General features: G+C 39.5%; 1 protein-coding gene across 14 annotated transcripts in view; it reads right to left on the bottom strand.

The window, feature by feature from the left end:
• Nucleotides 1-11,343: 11,343 nt before the first annotated feature.
• The window catches only part of KTN1 (kinectin 1), a 140,343-nt gene continuing 136,854 nt past the window's right edge, over nt 11,344-14,832 (bottom strand). For all 14 annotated transcript variants that reach the window (XM_054530136.2, XM_054530142.2, XM_063715860.1 and 11 more), the window contains one exon: nt 11,344-11,652. In XM_054530136.2, the coding sequence (XP_054386111.2) occupies nt 11,623-11,652 (30 nt within the window). In that variant the 3' untranslated portion in view covers nt 11,344-11,622. The remainder of the gene's footprint in view (nt 11,653-14,832) is intronic.

The following is a 14,832-nucleotide window of genomic DNA, read 5'->3' as shown; positions in this document are numbered from 1 at the left end:
AGAAGCTATCACGGGTTTTACTGTTTCTTTGTTGGTTAGACTAGAGCAGTGGTCCTCAAACTTCAGTGAATATAAGTGCTATGGACTGAATTGTGTCCTGCCCCACCCCCCTCAAATTCACATATTGAAGCTCTAAATTCCCCCATGTGATTGTTTCGGAGATAAGGCCTTTAAGGAGGGGATTAAAGTTAAATGAATCATAAGGGTGGGGCCCTGATCCAATAGAACTTGTGTTCTTATAAGAAGAGGAAGAGGCCAGAAGCCATTGCTCAGGTCTATAATCCCAACTCTTTGGGAGGTCAAGGAAGGCAGATCACTTGAGGTCAGGAGTTTGAAACCAGCCTGGCCAACATGGTGAAATTCTGTCTCCACAAAAAATACAAAAATTAGCCAAGCATGGTGGCATGTGCCTGTAATCCCAACTACTCCAGAGGCTGCGGCATGAGAATCGCCTGAACCTGGGAAGAAGTTGCAGTGAGCTGAGATTGCACCACTGAACTCCAGTCTGGGCAGAGCTTCTCTCCCCAATATATGAGGACACAACGAGAAGGTGGCCATCTGCCAGCCAGAGGAGAGCCCCCACCAGGAACTGAGCCTTGTAGGAACCTTGATCTTGGACTTTCAGCTTCCAGAACTGAAAAAATAGATGTCTGTTGTTTATGCCACCCAGTCTATGGTATTTTGTTATGGCAGCCTGAGCAGACTAAGACCATAAGCATCACCTGGTGAATTCGTTAAACACACAAATTCCCAGACCCTCTTCCTGAGAAATACTGATTTTATTGATGTGGGATACACCTGGGAATTCGCTTTTCTTTAGCAAGTATTCTAGGTATATATATGTGGACCACACTTTGAGATACCCTGGACTACAAGAAACATAATTATCTAGACTCCTTTGGCACTGTTGCCGGCCTGAATTGGACCCCCAATTCTGCCACTCCAGCAGTAGTAGCCAAATTAGTTTGATCACGGGCGCCCCCTTTTGGTAAAGCATTTTTGAGCATGCAACTCACCCCCCAGCTATACTTAACTGATAAATTACATATGCCCAACTGTAAATCATATACTAAATATTAGTAAAAATTTTTTACATAAAAATAAATACAGAAAAGAAGTTGTGCTGTTTTCTTTCTGGGTCCCAGTGGGCCACCTTTAGCCTGTGGAAGTCTCTCACTGAACACAAATTACACAGCTTCATATTTCCTTGCCTTTGCATTAGTTCCCATCTGCAATCTGTGCAGTGAGAAAATGCCTATTTATGCCTCAGGATTCAGCTCATAAATCCCTGTGCAGCTCTTTATTCCCCCTCCATCTCCCACAGGTGGAGTTATTCCTTCTGCCCCTCTGTGCAGCACCTCTGTATCACATTGAATTGCAAATATTTGTTTAACGTTTCTGTTCCTTAAGGACTGTGCTTTATGTATCTCTGTTTCACCTGGGCCTTACACACAGTTCCTGGTACATAATATGTTTTGTGTTTTTTTGGTTGGTTTGGTTGGGTTTTTTTTTTCTTTTTTCTTTTCTGTGTGTAACAGGAACAAACCAATGAATGTAAGTGCAATTAACCAATACTTGAAGCAAGTCATCGCCCTTCTATGCAAAAGCAAAATCAACCCAGTGCATGTGAAAAATAACCCACATAAAAGGGTGCAGTGCAAAAAGCTATCTAAAGACATACTGGGTTTTAAGTTTGAGTTTACAAAAACATGTATAATTCACACAAGAGCTGAGGATGAAAGCAAACAGCCTAAGCAACCAACAGCATAAGGAGCAGAGAAGGAGGATTTTTTTTTAACTGATCTTTTTTAATTGTTTAATTGTCTTAAGATCAGGATCCCCTGGCAAAGTCGCAATGGATGGTTTGTGAGAGGTCTCAGTGCATCTTTGTGAGGCAGGACAAAGATGGATGGGGAACAAGAGAGCTTTTAAGGGCATTACAATTTGTTATCTACATCCAGGTCTGCACTGCACAAAATGAAGGAATCATCTGGTCCAAACTCAAGAAATTGTGGCTAAGAGTATCACCTTTTGGAAACATAGACCTGGCTTAGGGTGTATAATAGCAAGTGTCCTTCCTCTGCAAGGTCTAAACAGCCTCATTACTTAGGAAATTGTCTTCCCTGTTCCTTCATATATCTCTTACTATCTCAGTCTGAGCTTCTCCTGTGGATTATAAAGGGCTGCCTAGGCTGGAAGAATTCACTGGCACCCTCTCACATGTGCTAGGGTGCAGGCTGATGAAACAAATGCTTTGTCACTTCCCTGTTTACACAAAAGCTTTTTCTCTCAGCAGGAACTTGAAAGAAACTAAGGTGAACATAATCAGTTTACCTTCTCAGACCCACTTAAAAGGATTGACCCTGTGATATACTGGAAAGCAAAATACAAGTCTGTTTATAAATGGCTTTTTAAGGTGATTAACAAGTAACATAAGCAGGTAGAAAGACTTCCATATTGTTTCCCCAAGAGTAGGGTTGCCAAATTTAGCAAATTATGGAATGCCAGTTAAATTTGAACAGCAGATAGACAATGAATAATTTTGGGGTATAAATATGTCCAAATATTGCATGCACCCTACAATTTATCAGGCAACACTACCTCAAAGGGAAAAGGCTGTACATAACCCTTGTGGGGAGAATGTCTTCCCATTGGCTGAGAGGTATATATTAATAAAAACATAGGCCTGAAAGTTGAGATATCTGAGTTCTCTTCTAGATTAGTTGTTCATTAATTCATCAATTCTTCATCCCTAATAGTCTAGTGCCATGTACTAGGTTAATTCCTCAATAAAAAAAAAAGTGCTGGAGAGAAACATGGTCCCTGACTTCTTGCAGCTTATAATGTAATGGTATGACCCTTAGCCTGCCTGTGCCCCATTTTGCCAGCTATAGAATGAAGTGGTTGATCACCTTGGGTCTATGTTTTGCAGAGTATGTTCTATGCTAATAGATATTCCATCAAAGAAGGTTTTTGTGACAAAAAATATAATAAACATTGAGTTAAAAAGGTAATAGCATTTTACTGTAAGTCTTCTCAACATTTTAATGAGCTAATCATCATCATGACCCCTAGATGGTGACTTACTGCAGAACTATCCCTTCAAGGAGCCACTCTGGGGACTAGTGTTCTGTGGAACACACTTTGGGAAATGCTGCCCTAAGCCAAGAACTAAAATTCTTTGTAAGTCTGTACTCGCCTTCTTTCCCTTCTTTGCCTAAAATTTTCTTCATCCTTAAAGAGCCAGCCCGTATGTTTCCTCCTCTGTGAAGCCTTTCCTTCTGACTTCCCCCCAGTCATCACTCCCCACACTGAGCACACACAGGGCATCACAAGGCAGAGACATTTGTCTGGTTCAGTTCTACATCCCAGCACCAAGCAATAGGCCTGGTCAGTACAGTGAGTTATGCCAGCAAATATGCTTTCTCATGAATAAGTAAGCGAATTAACACACACTGCCAACCAAGTTACCCTGTCCCCTGCCTTCCCATAGCACTTTTTTTGGTTGTAATGTAATTATTTAATTCCTACCTTCTTTATACTGGAAATATTTTGAGGACAGCAAAGAAACATTATTAATTTTTCCATCCCTAGTAAATAAGCTCAGTCCTTGGCACATGCCTTGCTCTCTATAAACGACAATAAATAGCATTTACTGCATCACACTCTTTACCAGGCACTCACATGAATTATTTTATTTCACCTTCACAACAAGCTCATGGAAGGCATTATAGCAGATATTATGGATTGGCTTGCTCAACCTCCAGACTAGAAAGCTGAAAACTATTTCCCAAATTCCTTTGGAGCTCGGGCTTTGCATGTAGATTAGGTTTCATAAGTTATAAGCATTTGCATGAGTTTGGGAAGGTGAAAATGAGGCAGAGGCCACTTCTTGCCCCTTTTAGAAATTTCATTCTGGCAAGCAAGGGTGTGGAGATGTGAGCCTTTTCTGCAGCAGGACTGCAGTCCTTCTCCAGCTTCCCGGGCATTTGAAGCAGAACCAGTGGCAATACAACATTTCAGCTGTGTTTTTAAACTCACCAGTTCCCATCGTGCTGGCTTCAGAGGTACAGCTCCCCTAGTACGTCAGTTCTGTGAAAGGGAATCACTGCTCCTCCAGCCCTTTCAACAATTGTGTAAGTATATAGTTCCCTGTATTAAATCTCTTTCTGCTAAAACACCTAGAAGGGTTTTAGTTTCTTGCACTAAACCCTTGCTGAGACAGAAATTACTATCATTATCCTTTCTCCAGAAGAGAAAACTAAAGTATACAGAGATTAATTTATTTCCCCCAAGGTCCCAATCTACCAAGTGGCAGAGCCAAGATTTGAACCCAAAGGCCATATCCTTTTGTTATCCTCCTCTCAACAAGATCACACAGGGCAGGGTTGCCAGTAGAACTCAAGAAGGAAAAACTGCCTTCATTTACCAGCCAACCACTACTTAAAATTACTAGTAAAATGTAAAACTCTTTTTACATTTATGAATTATGGCACATCCACCTATGGAATATTATGCAGACATTAAAAATAAAGTTGTATAAAACCATAATAAAAGAATATGGTGTAGAGCTCTATGTTAATAAATTTGAAAGCCTAGATAAAAATTTTCTAGGGAAATATTTATCAAAATTCAAAGAAGTAATATAGGAAAAGAATGATCAATAACTTTGACAGCAATTGTAAAAGTTGCAAATAGTTGCCCCTGCAAAAAAAAAAAAAAAAAAAAAAAAAAAAAAAAAAAAAAAACACCTAACATAGGTGGATCCACGGATGAATCCTTCTAAATTTTCAAGGAACTGATCATTCCAATGCTACCTGTTTCAGAGCATAGAGAAAGAAGTAAAGCTTTCCAGTTCTTTTCAGAAAACCTAAATACCAATGACTTAAAACCCAGCAAAACCTTAACAAAGAGAATCCAGCAATATATTTAAAGGGTAATATGTTTAAAGTTCATATGGAACCAAAAAAGAGCCCACGCTGCCAAGACAATCTTAAGCGAAAAGAACAAAGCTGGAGGCATCATGCTACCTGACTTCAAACTATACTACAAGGCTACAGTAACCAAAACAGCATGATACTGGTACTAAAACAGAGATATAGACCAATGGAACAGAATAAAGGCCTCAGAAATAACACCACACGTCTACAGCCATCTGATCTTTGACAAACCTGACAAAAAAAAGAAATGGGGAAAGGATTCCCTATTTAATAAATGGTGCTGGGAAAACTGGCTAGCCATAAGTAGAAAGCTGAAACTGGATCCCTTCCTTACACCTTATACAAAAATTAATTCAAGATGGATTAAAGACAAATGTTAGACCTAAAACCATAAAAACCCTAGAAGAAAACCAATACCATTCAGGCCATAGGCATGGACAAGGGCTTCATGACTAAAACACCAAAAGCAATGGCAACAAAAGCCAAAATAGACAAATGGGATCTAATTAAACTAAAGAGCTTCTGCACAGCAAAAGAAACTACCATCAGAGTGAACAGGAAACCTACAGAATAGGAGAAAATTTTTTGCAATCTACCCATCTGACCAAGGGTTAATATCCAGAATCTACAAAGAACTTAAACAAATTTACAAGAAAAAAACAACCCCATTAAAAAGTGGGCAAAGGATATGAACAGACACTTCTCAAAAGAAGACATTTATTCAGCCAACAGACACATGAAAAAATGCTCATCATCACTGGTCATCAGAGAAATGCAAATCAAAACCACAATGAGATACCATCTCACACCAGTTAGAATGGCGATCATTAAAAAGTCAGGAAACAACAGATGCTGGAGAGGATGTGGAGAAATAGGAACACTTTTACACTGTTGGTGGGAGTGTAAATTAGTTCCACCATTGTGGAAGACACTGTGGCAATTCCTCAAGGATCTAGAACTAGAAATACCATTTGACCCAGTGATCCCATTACTGGGTATATACCCAAAGGATTATAAATCATGCTACTATAAAGACACATGCACACGTATGTTTATTGCAGCACTATTCACAATAGCAAAGACTTGGAACCAACCCAAATGTCCATCAATGATAGACTGGATTAAGAAAATGTGGCACATATACACCATGGAATACTATGCAGCCATAAAAAGGGATGAGTTCGTGTCCTTTGCAGAGACATGGATGAAGCTGGAAACCATCATTCTGAGCAAACTATCACAAGGACAGAAAACCAAACACCGCATATTCTCACTCATAGGTGGGAACTGAACAATGAAAACGCTTGGACACAGGGCAGGGAACATCACACACAGCGCCTGTTGTAGGGTCGGGGGCTAGGGCAGGGATAGCATTAGGAGAAATACCTAATGTAAATGATGAGTTAATGCGTGCAGCAAACCAACATGGCACAGGTGTACATATGTAACAAACCTCACATTGTGCATATGTACCCTAGAACTTAAAGTATAATAATAAAAAAAGGTAATACGTTAGGCAAGTTTTATCCTAAAAATACGAAAGTAATTTAACATTAAGAAATCTATTCATGAGAGTACCCACACTGATAGGTTAAAGGAGAAAACTCATGTGGCCATATAAATACATGCCTAAAACAGAATTTAATAAAATTTAATACTCATTCCCCAGAAAAACCCTTAATGAGGTAAGATGATATGGATACAGGAATATGTAGTGATATCTATAACATAATAAATATATTTAAAGAAGGGAGGATAAACAGATAAAAATATAAGTCTTAAAAGAGCTAGCTTAACATTTATATGGTGAATTACCATGGATATAATCCTGTTAAAATCAAGAAGGAAAGTTGTCCACCATCTCTACTTTCGTCTGGCAATATTCTGCTGGTTAATGCAATTAGACAAAAGAACAAATGCAATTTTTAGCAGCTACTAAGCTCTCTACCAGCACCAGTGATTTCTCTGATAGATCCCTCTGTGGAACCAGCACAATGCCAACTAAACTCTTAAATGACCAGGGCTTCCTCCAGACCCCTATCCTCTGCCCAGCCTTGTCATAGTCTTACAATCAGTATGATCATGAAATGAAGAATGTTCATACTCACTCCCTTTCCACACTGCATCCCATGCAAAGTTATTTGATAAAAATTCTGCAACAGAGAAAAAAGGACTCTGCCCATAAATTCAAGCCCTTTTGTTGGGTGATACCTTTTGTTTGTGGAAGAGAGTACTGGCACAGTGCAAAGACAAAAGCAGGAGGTAGATTTTTAAAAATAAGTAAACTAGCGAAGGTTGGTCACAAATGTGAATGGAGACTTAATTGATTTGTACGTGAAAAACGCCATAGCGCCTGAATCAAGGCTCCATACAAAGTCATATTATTATTATTCACCGGTGTAAAAGCATGGCTTGTTTTCAGTTCTTCTGTGTTGAAGCTAGTGAGACATGATCATAAAGCTCCAAGACAACGTTCAATTACTAGTGCCTCTTATTAGAAAGCAGCATTTTTCTTTTCAGGGTTATATACCACTATTTTTCTTATTCATTACTGATGCAATATCAAGCTGTGAACTTCTGCAAGGCTGGAAATAATTCATGCAACCAATCTTCTTTAACAAACTAATCATCTCTCCCCCTTTAGGAAGTACCAGATATGGAACACTGGTGATGATTATGAAAAATAACAGTATTTATAAGAACCCACTGGGCTCAATGCTATCTTCAGTATAGCTAAGGAAACTTTAACTGTGTTTAATGATCTTTCCAGCTAACATTGTCATTGAAACAGGCAGGGCCTGCCATAATCATTTTAAGACAGAAGTTCTCAAACATTTTGTTCTCGAAAACCCTTTATACTCTTGAAAGATGATTAAGGACCTGAAAGAGCTTTAGTGTAAATGTATTATAAGTATTGATTTTTGCCATTAGAAACTAAAACGGAAAAGAATTTTAAATATGAATTTGTTCATCTTAAAAGAATTAACCTACTACATGTTAATATTGTCACAAAATACAACTATATCTTCCAAAACAAAAACATTAGTAAGAGATTGGCTTTGCTTTATATTTTTGCACATCTCTTTCATGCCTGGCTTCTTTAAAGATAGCTAGACTCTCATATCTGCTTCTATATTCAACCTGTTCTGATATCACATGTCATAGAGCATCTGGAGAACCCCTGTGTCCACTCACGGGAGGATGCAAGTGAAAAAGGCAAATAACGTATTTACAGAATTATTATTAAGATACTTTTGACCTCACAATGACACTGAGAAAGTCTCAGAAACACTGGGGTTCCCCCAACACATTTTGAGAACTGCTGATTTTGAATAAGACTGAGTCCCATCAAAGGTAATGTTTACTATGTAGAGAAGAAGGCAGGCACTAGCATTAGAAAAGTTAAAGTTCCATTGGAGATACAAAGCTAAACAGATATACAAAACAGTGTCACTTTAAGAAGCTTATAATTTATTTTGCAGTAATGTGGTGATGTATATTGCATTACTGTTCAAAATAGTTGCTGCCTTTCTTCCCAGTTTCTTCTTACTGGGCTTTGTCTGCAGACACCCCTCCTACAAGAAGATCACACTCTTTCCGTTTCATAGTGTTCATGTCTGCCATCAGACTCTGTGGCCAATGAAACGTGAGTGGAAGTGACATGTGCTACTTCTGTGCAGAAGTTTTCAGGGACGTTACATGATTCCTGCATCCCTCTTCTCTCCAGTGAGACCCAACCATGTCTCAGGAAGGAGCTGCTTCTTCTGCCTGGGTCCCAAAATGAAAACAGGTAACCCTGAGCACATAATTCATCTCAATGGAGCAGACTGGCAGTCAGTCCATGAAGTACATTAACAAAGGAGTAATTCACTGACACGCTTGGAGTTGTTTGCCACTGCAGTGTAACTTAGGCTATGCTGACTGATACAGGTGGGTAAGATACATACAAAAAAATACCTTAAACATTAAAGAAAATCTAGGTTATTTGGGAAAGGGAGCACTGGCACACGTGTTAAGGAACAGAAAGCAAAGGGGATTTCACTCAGTGTCCTCAAGTTTTTTTTTAGCAAATATTTAATCAAATGTAAGAAGTATTATGGAGTCAGGCCCTATGCTAGACCTTGAATACTCAGGGATGAGTAAGATATGGTCTCAGAATGGAAGGAAGTGGTGGGAGCCATGGGCTTTAATGCTAGACCTAGATTGGAAGCCTAGTTCTGCTACTCCAACTGAGTGATCTTGGGTAAGTTTTCTGAGCTTTATTTTTCTCACCTGTAAAATGGGAATGATAATACTTCAAATGATGGTGAGTTTTAAATGATACAACTGTGAAAAGCATATAACAGATAGCTCTGCACACAGTAGTCTGCACACGCAGGACAGGCTACTTTTCCTCCTCTTTCATCTTCCCATCTCACACTCCCAGGTGAGGATCTTGGGATTCTATGCTTAGCTCTGTCTATGAGTTTTTCACTTACTTTTCTAGAGTTTAGTCTCTCCAAAAATAAAACATTGTATATATACATACATGCACACACACACACACACCCCCTTTCATTTTATCTGTCACTCAGCTAATACTTATTAAATACTATTATTATCATCCCTATTTTACTAATTGGATAAGTAAAACATAAGGCAAGGGGGATCTCTGTCAGCATCCTCAATTTTTTTAGCAAATATTTACTCAAATGTAATTAGCGTTATGGAGTCAGGCCCTATGTTAGACATTGAATATTCAGGGCTGAATAAGACATGGCATGGTCTTAGAATGGAAGAAGGTGGTGGGAGTCATGAGTTATTCATGAGAGATTAAATAAGTTCCCAAGATCACATGTTAGCATATACATATCTACCTCATTCATTTTAACAGCTGATAGTACTTGACAGTATTGATATATTACAGTTTACCTAACCATTTCCATTTTGATGGACATTTTCAACTTGTGATTATGTTTTTACCATCACGAACAAGAAACATCCTCTCACAAAGATCTTGGCATACATGTGTAGCTACATTTGCAGGATGAATTCTTAAAATTGGATTGCTAGGACAAAGTGTAGAGTAATTTAAATTTTGATAGATCACGTGAAATACGTCTTTCAGGAAGTTCTTGCTGATTGATGCTCCTGCTCTTGGGGAATGAACATGCTGTGTCCCCAGAATCTCTTCTACACCTCGCCCTTAACCTGCAACAGCTGTGCCTCGGATCTGTGTTTACCAAACACAATCCCAAGAATAGTCTCATTGAGCACCGTTTGGGAAGGGCTGCTATGTGGACAGCACCCCACTTTTTTGTCCCTGATGGTTTAATGCTTTCTGTTTTCACACAGAGTGCATTTGGGGAGACTGGCTGGAAGTGGGCTTTGTTCTGCTCTGAACAACACAAGAATAATTCATCTATCTGAAAGGTAACTTGTATATTGATCCAGAAACATTGCAGGAGTGTAGCTTTTTCATTGATTATTTGATAATGGGTCATTTCATTTTTATGTACTCTGACTTCTCCAACTCAGATAAAAAACCAGGTAACCCTGAGCACGTAATTCATCTCAGTGGAAAGCGTTTTCCTGCCAATTTACATTAGCTCAAAAAGTGGCCCTGCAAACTTCTAAGTCATTCAGAACAATACATTCCAGAGACGGCCCTTCCAACCTGCCTTATTCTTGTTTAATATTTGGGCAAGAAACTAAGCAAGCATTTAGTTTGAAGCAAATTGCATCTCATATTTCCTTGGAATGAGGCAAAAGCAAATCTGAACCATCTTTCAATGGAATGAGCCCACACTGACAAGAGCACTTGTAATCGCTTCCATTGTGTATTCTTAGCCAATTTACAACTACATTCATTGAATTAATAACGATCAGCTGGGACTCGCAAAGGCCTAATACCCAGGGCTCCCTTCTGGGGCTGCTGGCCTGACATTTAAATATTTATTGATGATAATTGGATGACAGATAGGGATGGGCTCAGACAGAAATAAATTCAATCTGCTTGCACAGGCAGAAACCACGTTATAGCCATGATTCCTCCTCAGGCCACATAGATACAGTACCAAGAGAAATGAAGGTGAAGAGTCTCTGATAAGATGTGAAAACTAAGACAACGATTCTTACGATTATTTGCATGTTGAAAGACAACTCCTTAAGACTAATTTTTGTTTTTGTTTTTTTTTAAATGTGTGTTTTTGTTTGTTTGCTTGTTTTACCAAACTGTCAATAAAGGCACGAGAATTTAGAATTCAAAACTTTGCTTTCCTGGATTCTGGGTTTTCCTTCCTATTCCAAAAATGTTTGAAATAGGCACCAAGTATTCAACCTGTGTACAGATCATTAAGATTTTGTGTTTAAGAACTGCCAGGTTATGCTGCAGTAACAAAGAACCCCCAAATCTCAATAACTGAAAACCACAAAGGTTTATTTCATGTTCTACACCACAGGTCCCTCTCAGGCTGGCAGGGCATTCTGCCTAGCACAGTCACTCAAGGACACAGGCTGATGGAGCAGCCAATCACCACTTCCCAGGGGAAAAGGAGAGCTCTGGAGAATCTTGCATCAGCAAGGAAATGGTCTGGCCTGGAAGCAAACCACGCTAATAATGACCACAGAGGACCTGCTTAAGATTGCTCTGACCTTAGGTCCTTTCTCTGCTTCTCACTAACCACGTGGCTTGAACATGTCACTACAACTCTTGGAGGCTCAGATTCCTTATCTGAAAAATGAGAATAATACAAGTTAGTCATAAAATAGCCCTGAAGGATAAATGAGATAATAAATATACAGAACCACATACTAGAGGCTCAATAAATGACAGTATTTGGGTTTTTTTTTTAACATGTTAAAAGAAAAGACTTCCATGGAACCCAGTGGGCTCACAAGGATGTGTGCTTTTGCTCACTTGCACCACATTATACACAAAATTCTTGAAAATATATAATAAGCCATGATACATACATGTCTCAAGGCTCTCACTGCCACAAACTGTAGTTTCTGACAGTTTAATTTTGTACATGGGAAAAGGTGACCTGCAAGTGACTGAAGAATTCGCCCAGAGTTGTTCCATAATCAAGAAGGTATAACACCAAACTTTTTGTCTCCTGACTTCTACTGTAATCTACCATCTCATTGCTATGCCCTTCCTTTCGTGCATGTGGAAGAGAAGGAAGAACAGTATACTATGCCCCAGGACAGCATCTTTCACAGCAAGCTTTTAGACAAGAATCAGGTAAGTCCAAAGGTTATTGTCATTATTTATATGCAATGATCACTCTTCACAACTGTATTTTCCATGATAACTAAGAAAAATTAAAGAGATCAAAAAATGATTACAATTATAATTATGGCTAACATTTACTGAGAATTTACCCTGTGCCACTTCCTATTTTATGAACTTTTAGGATTATCTCATTTAATCCTCACACTAACCCTAAGAGGTGAGTTACATTATTATCCCATTTCGCAGGTGAGAGAACTGAGACACCCTGAGGTGAAGTGTCTTGCCCAGGGTCTCCTGTACAGTAAGTGGCAGAGTTAGGATTCAAGCGCAGGATATTGTATTTTGGAGCCCATGTTCTTAGACTACTCAGGATGGCTGTAATGTACAGTTATTATTTTGAAATCTCACTTACCAGAAAAAGGAAATGATGGCTAATACGATTGCTCTATAGGTTAAAGGACTGTGCTAAGAACCAGAGTTTCATTCATATTGTTTTATTCTCATCCATGATTACACTCACCATCTCCCTAGCACCAGATAATTAAACAGCAGGAAAGTTCTTGAGCAGGTAAAGAAAGATCAGAAGGATAGGGTAATATTGGAACATAGAGAATATGATCAACTGATATTTACTGAATGAGTGAATGGGAAATTCATCATCACTAATTGAAGAAAACTCAAACCATTAGTAGTCAACTGCATTCCTTTCATAAATGAAATTCATTACTTCAACTGTGTCAGCCCTTTAACACAAGCTATGCATGCCAGATTCTGCATATTGAAACTCATTGTACCACCGATTTTTTTTTTTTAATAAACCAAGAAAGACAGTTTATGGAACAGAGTGTTTTAAGGAAGTGTCTTAGGGTGGAGGAAAGAGAAGGAACTCCTGCCCATCTCCAGGGAGAGAAAAAAGTCCCCGTGGATGGAATAGGAGAGCTCCATCAGGCCTGAGAGGTACTTTTGCAATGTTGTGGGACCAATAAATTAGAAAGGTAATTTAGTACCTATTATTTGATTTCTCACCTAAAGGAAATTGTAAAATTTCAAATCTGTGAATTTCAGGTAGGACCAAGTCATTGGCACTTCCCCAAGATGTCACAGCTTATGCTGTATCAAACAAAACAAATCTCTCTCCAGATGAAGACAACAGCATTAAATGTAATTCTCTGTGTGTTTTAAAATGAATAACCAATTAGCAATTATTCAGTCATGAACGAACAAAACTTTGTTCCTCTTCCTGAGTTCTCAGAAATACTTGGAATTTAATGGGATGTCATTTATGAGACGAAGCCCATTTTTTCTTTCACATGACAAAATGGACTGCAACGAACAATTTCTGTGATCACAGAGAATGGTCACTATTGCTGATTGCGGGCTGCAGAGGTAACAGCAGCTGGCCAGGGTAGGTTAATATCACCTACCAGGCCTTGTCAGTCAACAGCCTTCAGAGCACACACTTCCACCTGCTGTTCTTGCTTCCTAGGCTGTGCTTGTTGAGAAAGACTCACCCCAAGCACAAGTAGTGAATGGTTCATGGTACTCGCCAGCAATGAGGATAGGAAACATGGGTGCTGAGAACTTGTGGGGGAGGCAGAGGTCAATCAAAACTCATAATCGTAACAGTTATGTAACAGTCACCAAATCATCAATTTGTTATCAATGACCTGCAAGTCAACTGGAATAGATGAGCTTCACTGAACCAAAATAGGATTAAGGAAACCCTGAGGGGAACCCTATGGCTTTTTTACTGTCAAGGAACCTTGATTCAAAAATGATGGAAGGATCTCTCCTGTTTGGCCCCTAAGCAGACTTGTGGCTCCCAAGAAGCCTTCCTCACATCTTCATGTTTTTCTGGGCTAGGTCATGGTGGAAATGACCTGGAAACGTAGATATCCAGCACCCACCACTGTACACATATCTGTGTGCCTGTTACAGGACCTAAGTTGTTACTTCCCTCTAGGCAGGAACTATATCTGTCAAATGGCTCCATATAGAGGCCATAGCTCACCTGTGCTGTAAATATACAAACATGCTTTTGTCAAACCAGCAACATATATAGTCTTTAGCAGTATCATGATCTTGTCAATAAATACATAGACATACCAGCTCACACTTTCCACCAGCATAGTTTCTCCCTGTTCTGCAGAGTCACAGCTCAATGGAGGGGTGCATGGATGGCTGCCAAGGGAGGGAATGGGAAAGAAGCCCAAAAGGGTGGAGCATCTATCCCACTCCACAGCCAGGGCTGCTGTGCAATTTGTCTAATACATCACTTGAGGAGGAGTTTGATTCTTTAAAAAATTTGGAAATCGTTGTTCTAGAAGGTCTCCAGTTTGTCAGAAAAGTAAGATTTGTATTTAGTGTGCCTCAGCACAGAGAAGCAACTTTGTGTATAGAAATGTCCTGGCTGGGCACGGTGGCTCACGCCTGTAATCCCAGCACTTTGGGAGGCCGAGGCGGGTGGATCACCTGAGGTCAGGAGTTTGAGACCAGCCTGACCAACATGGTGAAACCGCATCTCTACTAAAAATACAAAAATTAGCCAGGCATGGTGGCATGCACCTGTAGTTCCAGCTACCCCTCAGGGAGGCTGAGACAGAATTGCTTGAACCCAGGAGGCAGACGTTGTAGCGAGCTGAGATCACTCCACTGCACTCCAGCCTGGGCAACAGA

This window comes from Pongo abelii, chromosome 15, assembly GCF_028885655.2.
Source record: "Pongo abelii isolate AG06213 chromosome 15, NHGRI_mPonAbe1-v2.0_pri, whole genome shotgun sequence".
Lineage (NCBI taxonomy): Eukaryota > Metazoa > Chordata > Mammalia > Primates > Hominidae > Pongo > Pongo abelii.
This window is presented reverse-complemented; position numbering and strand designations above follow the sequence as displayed.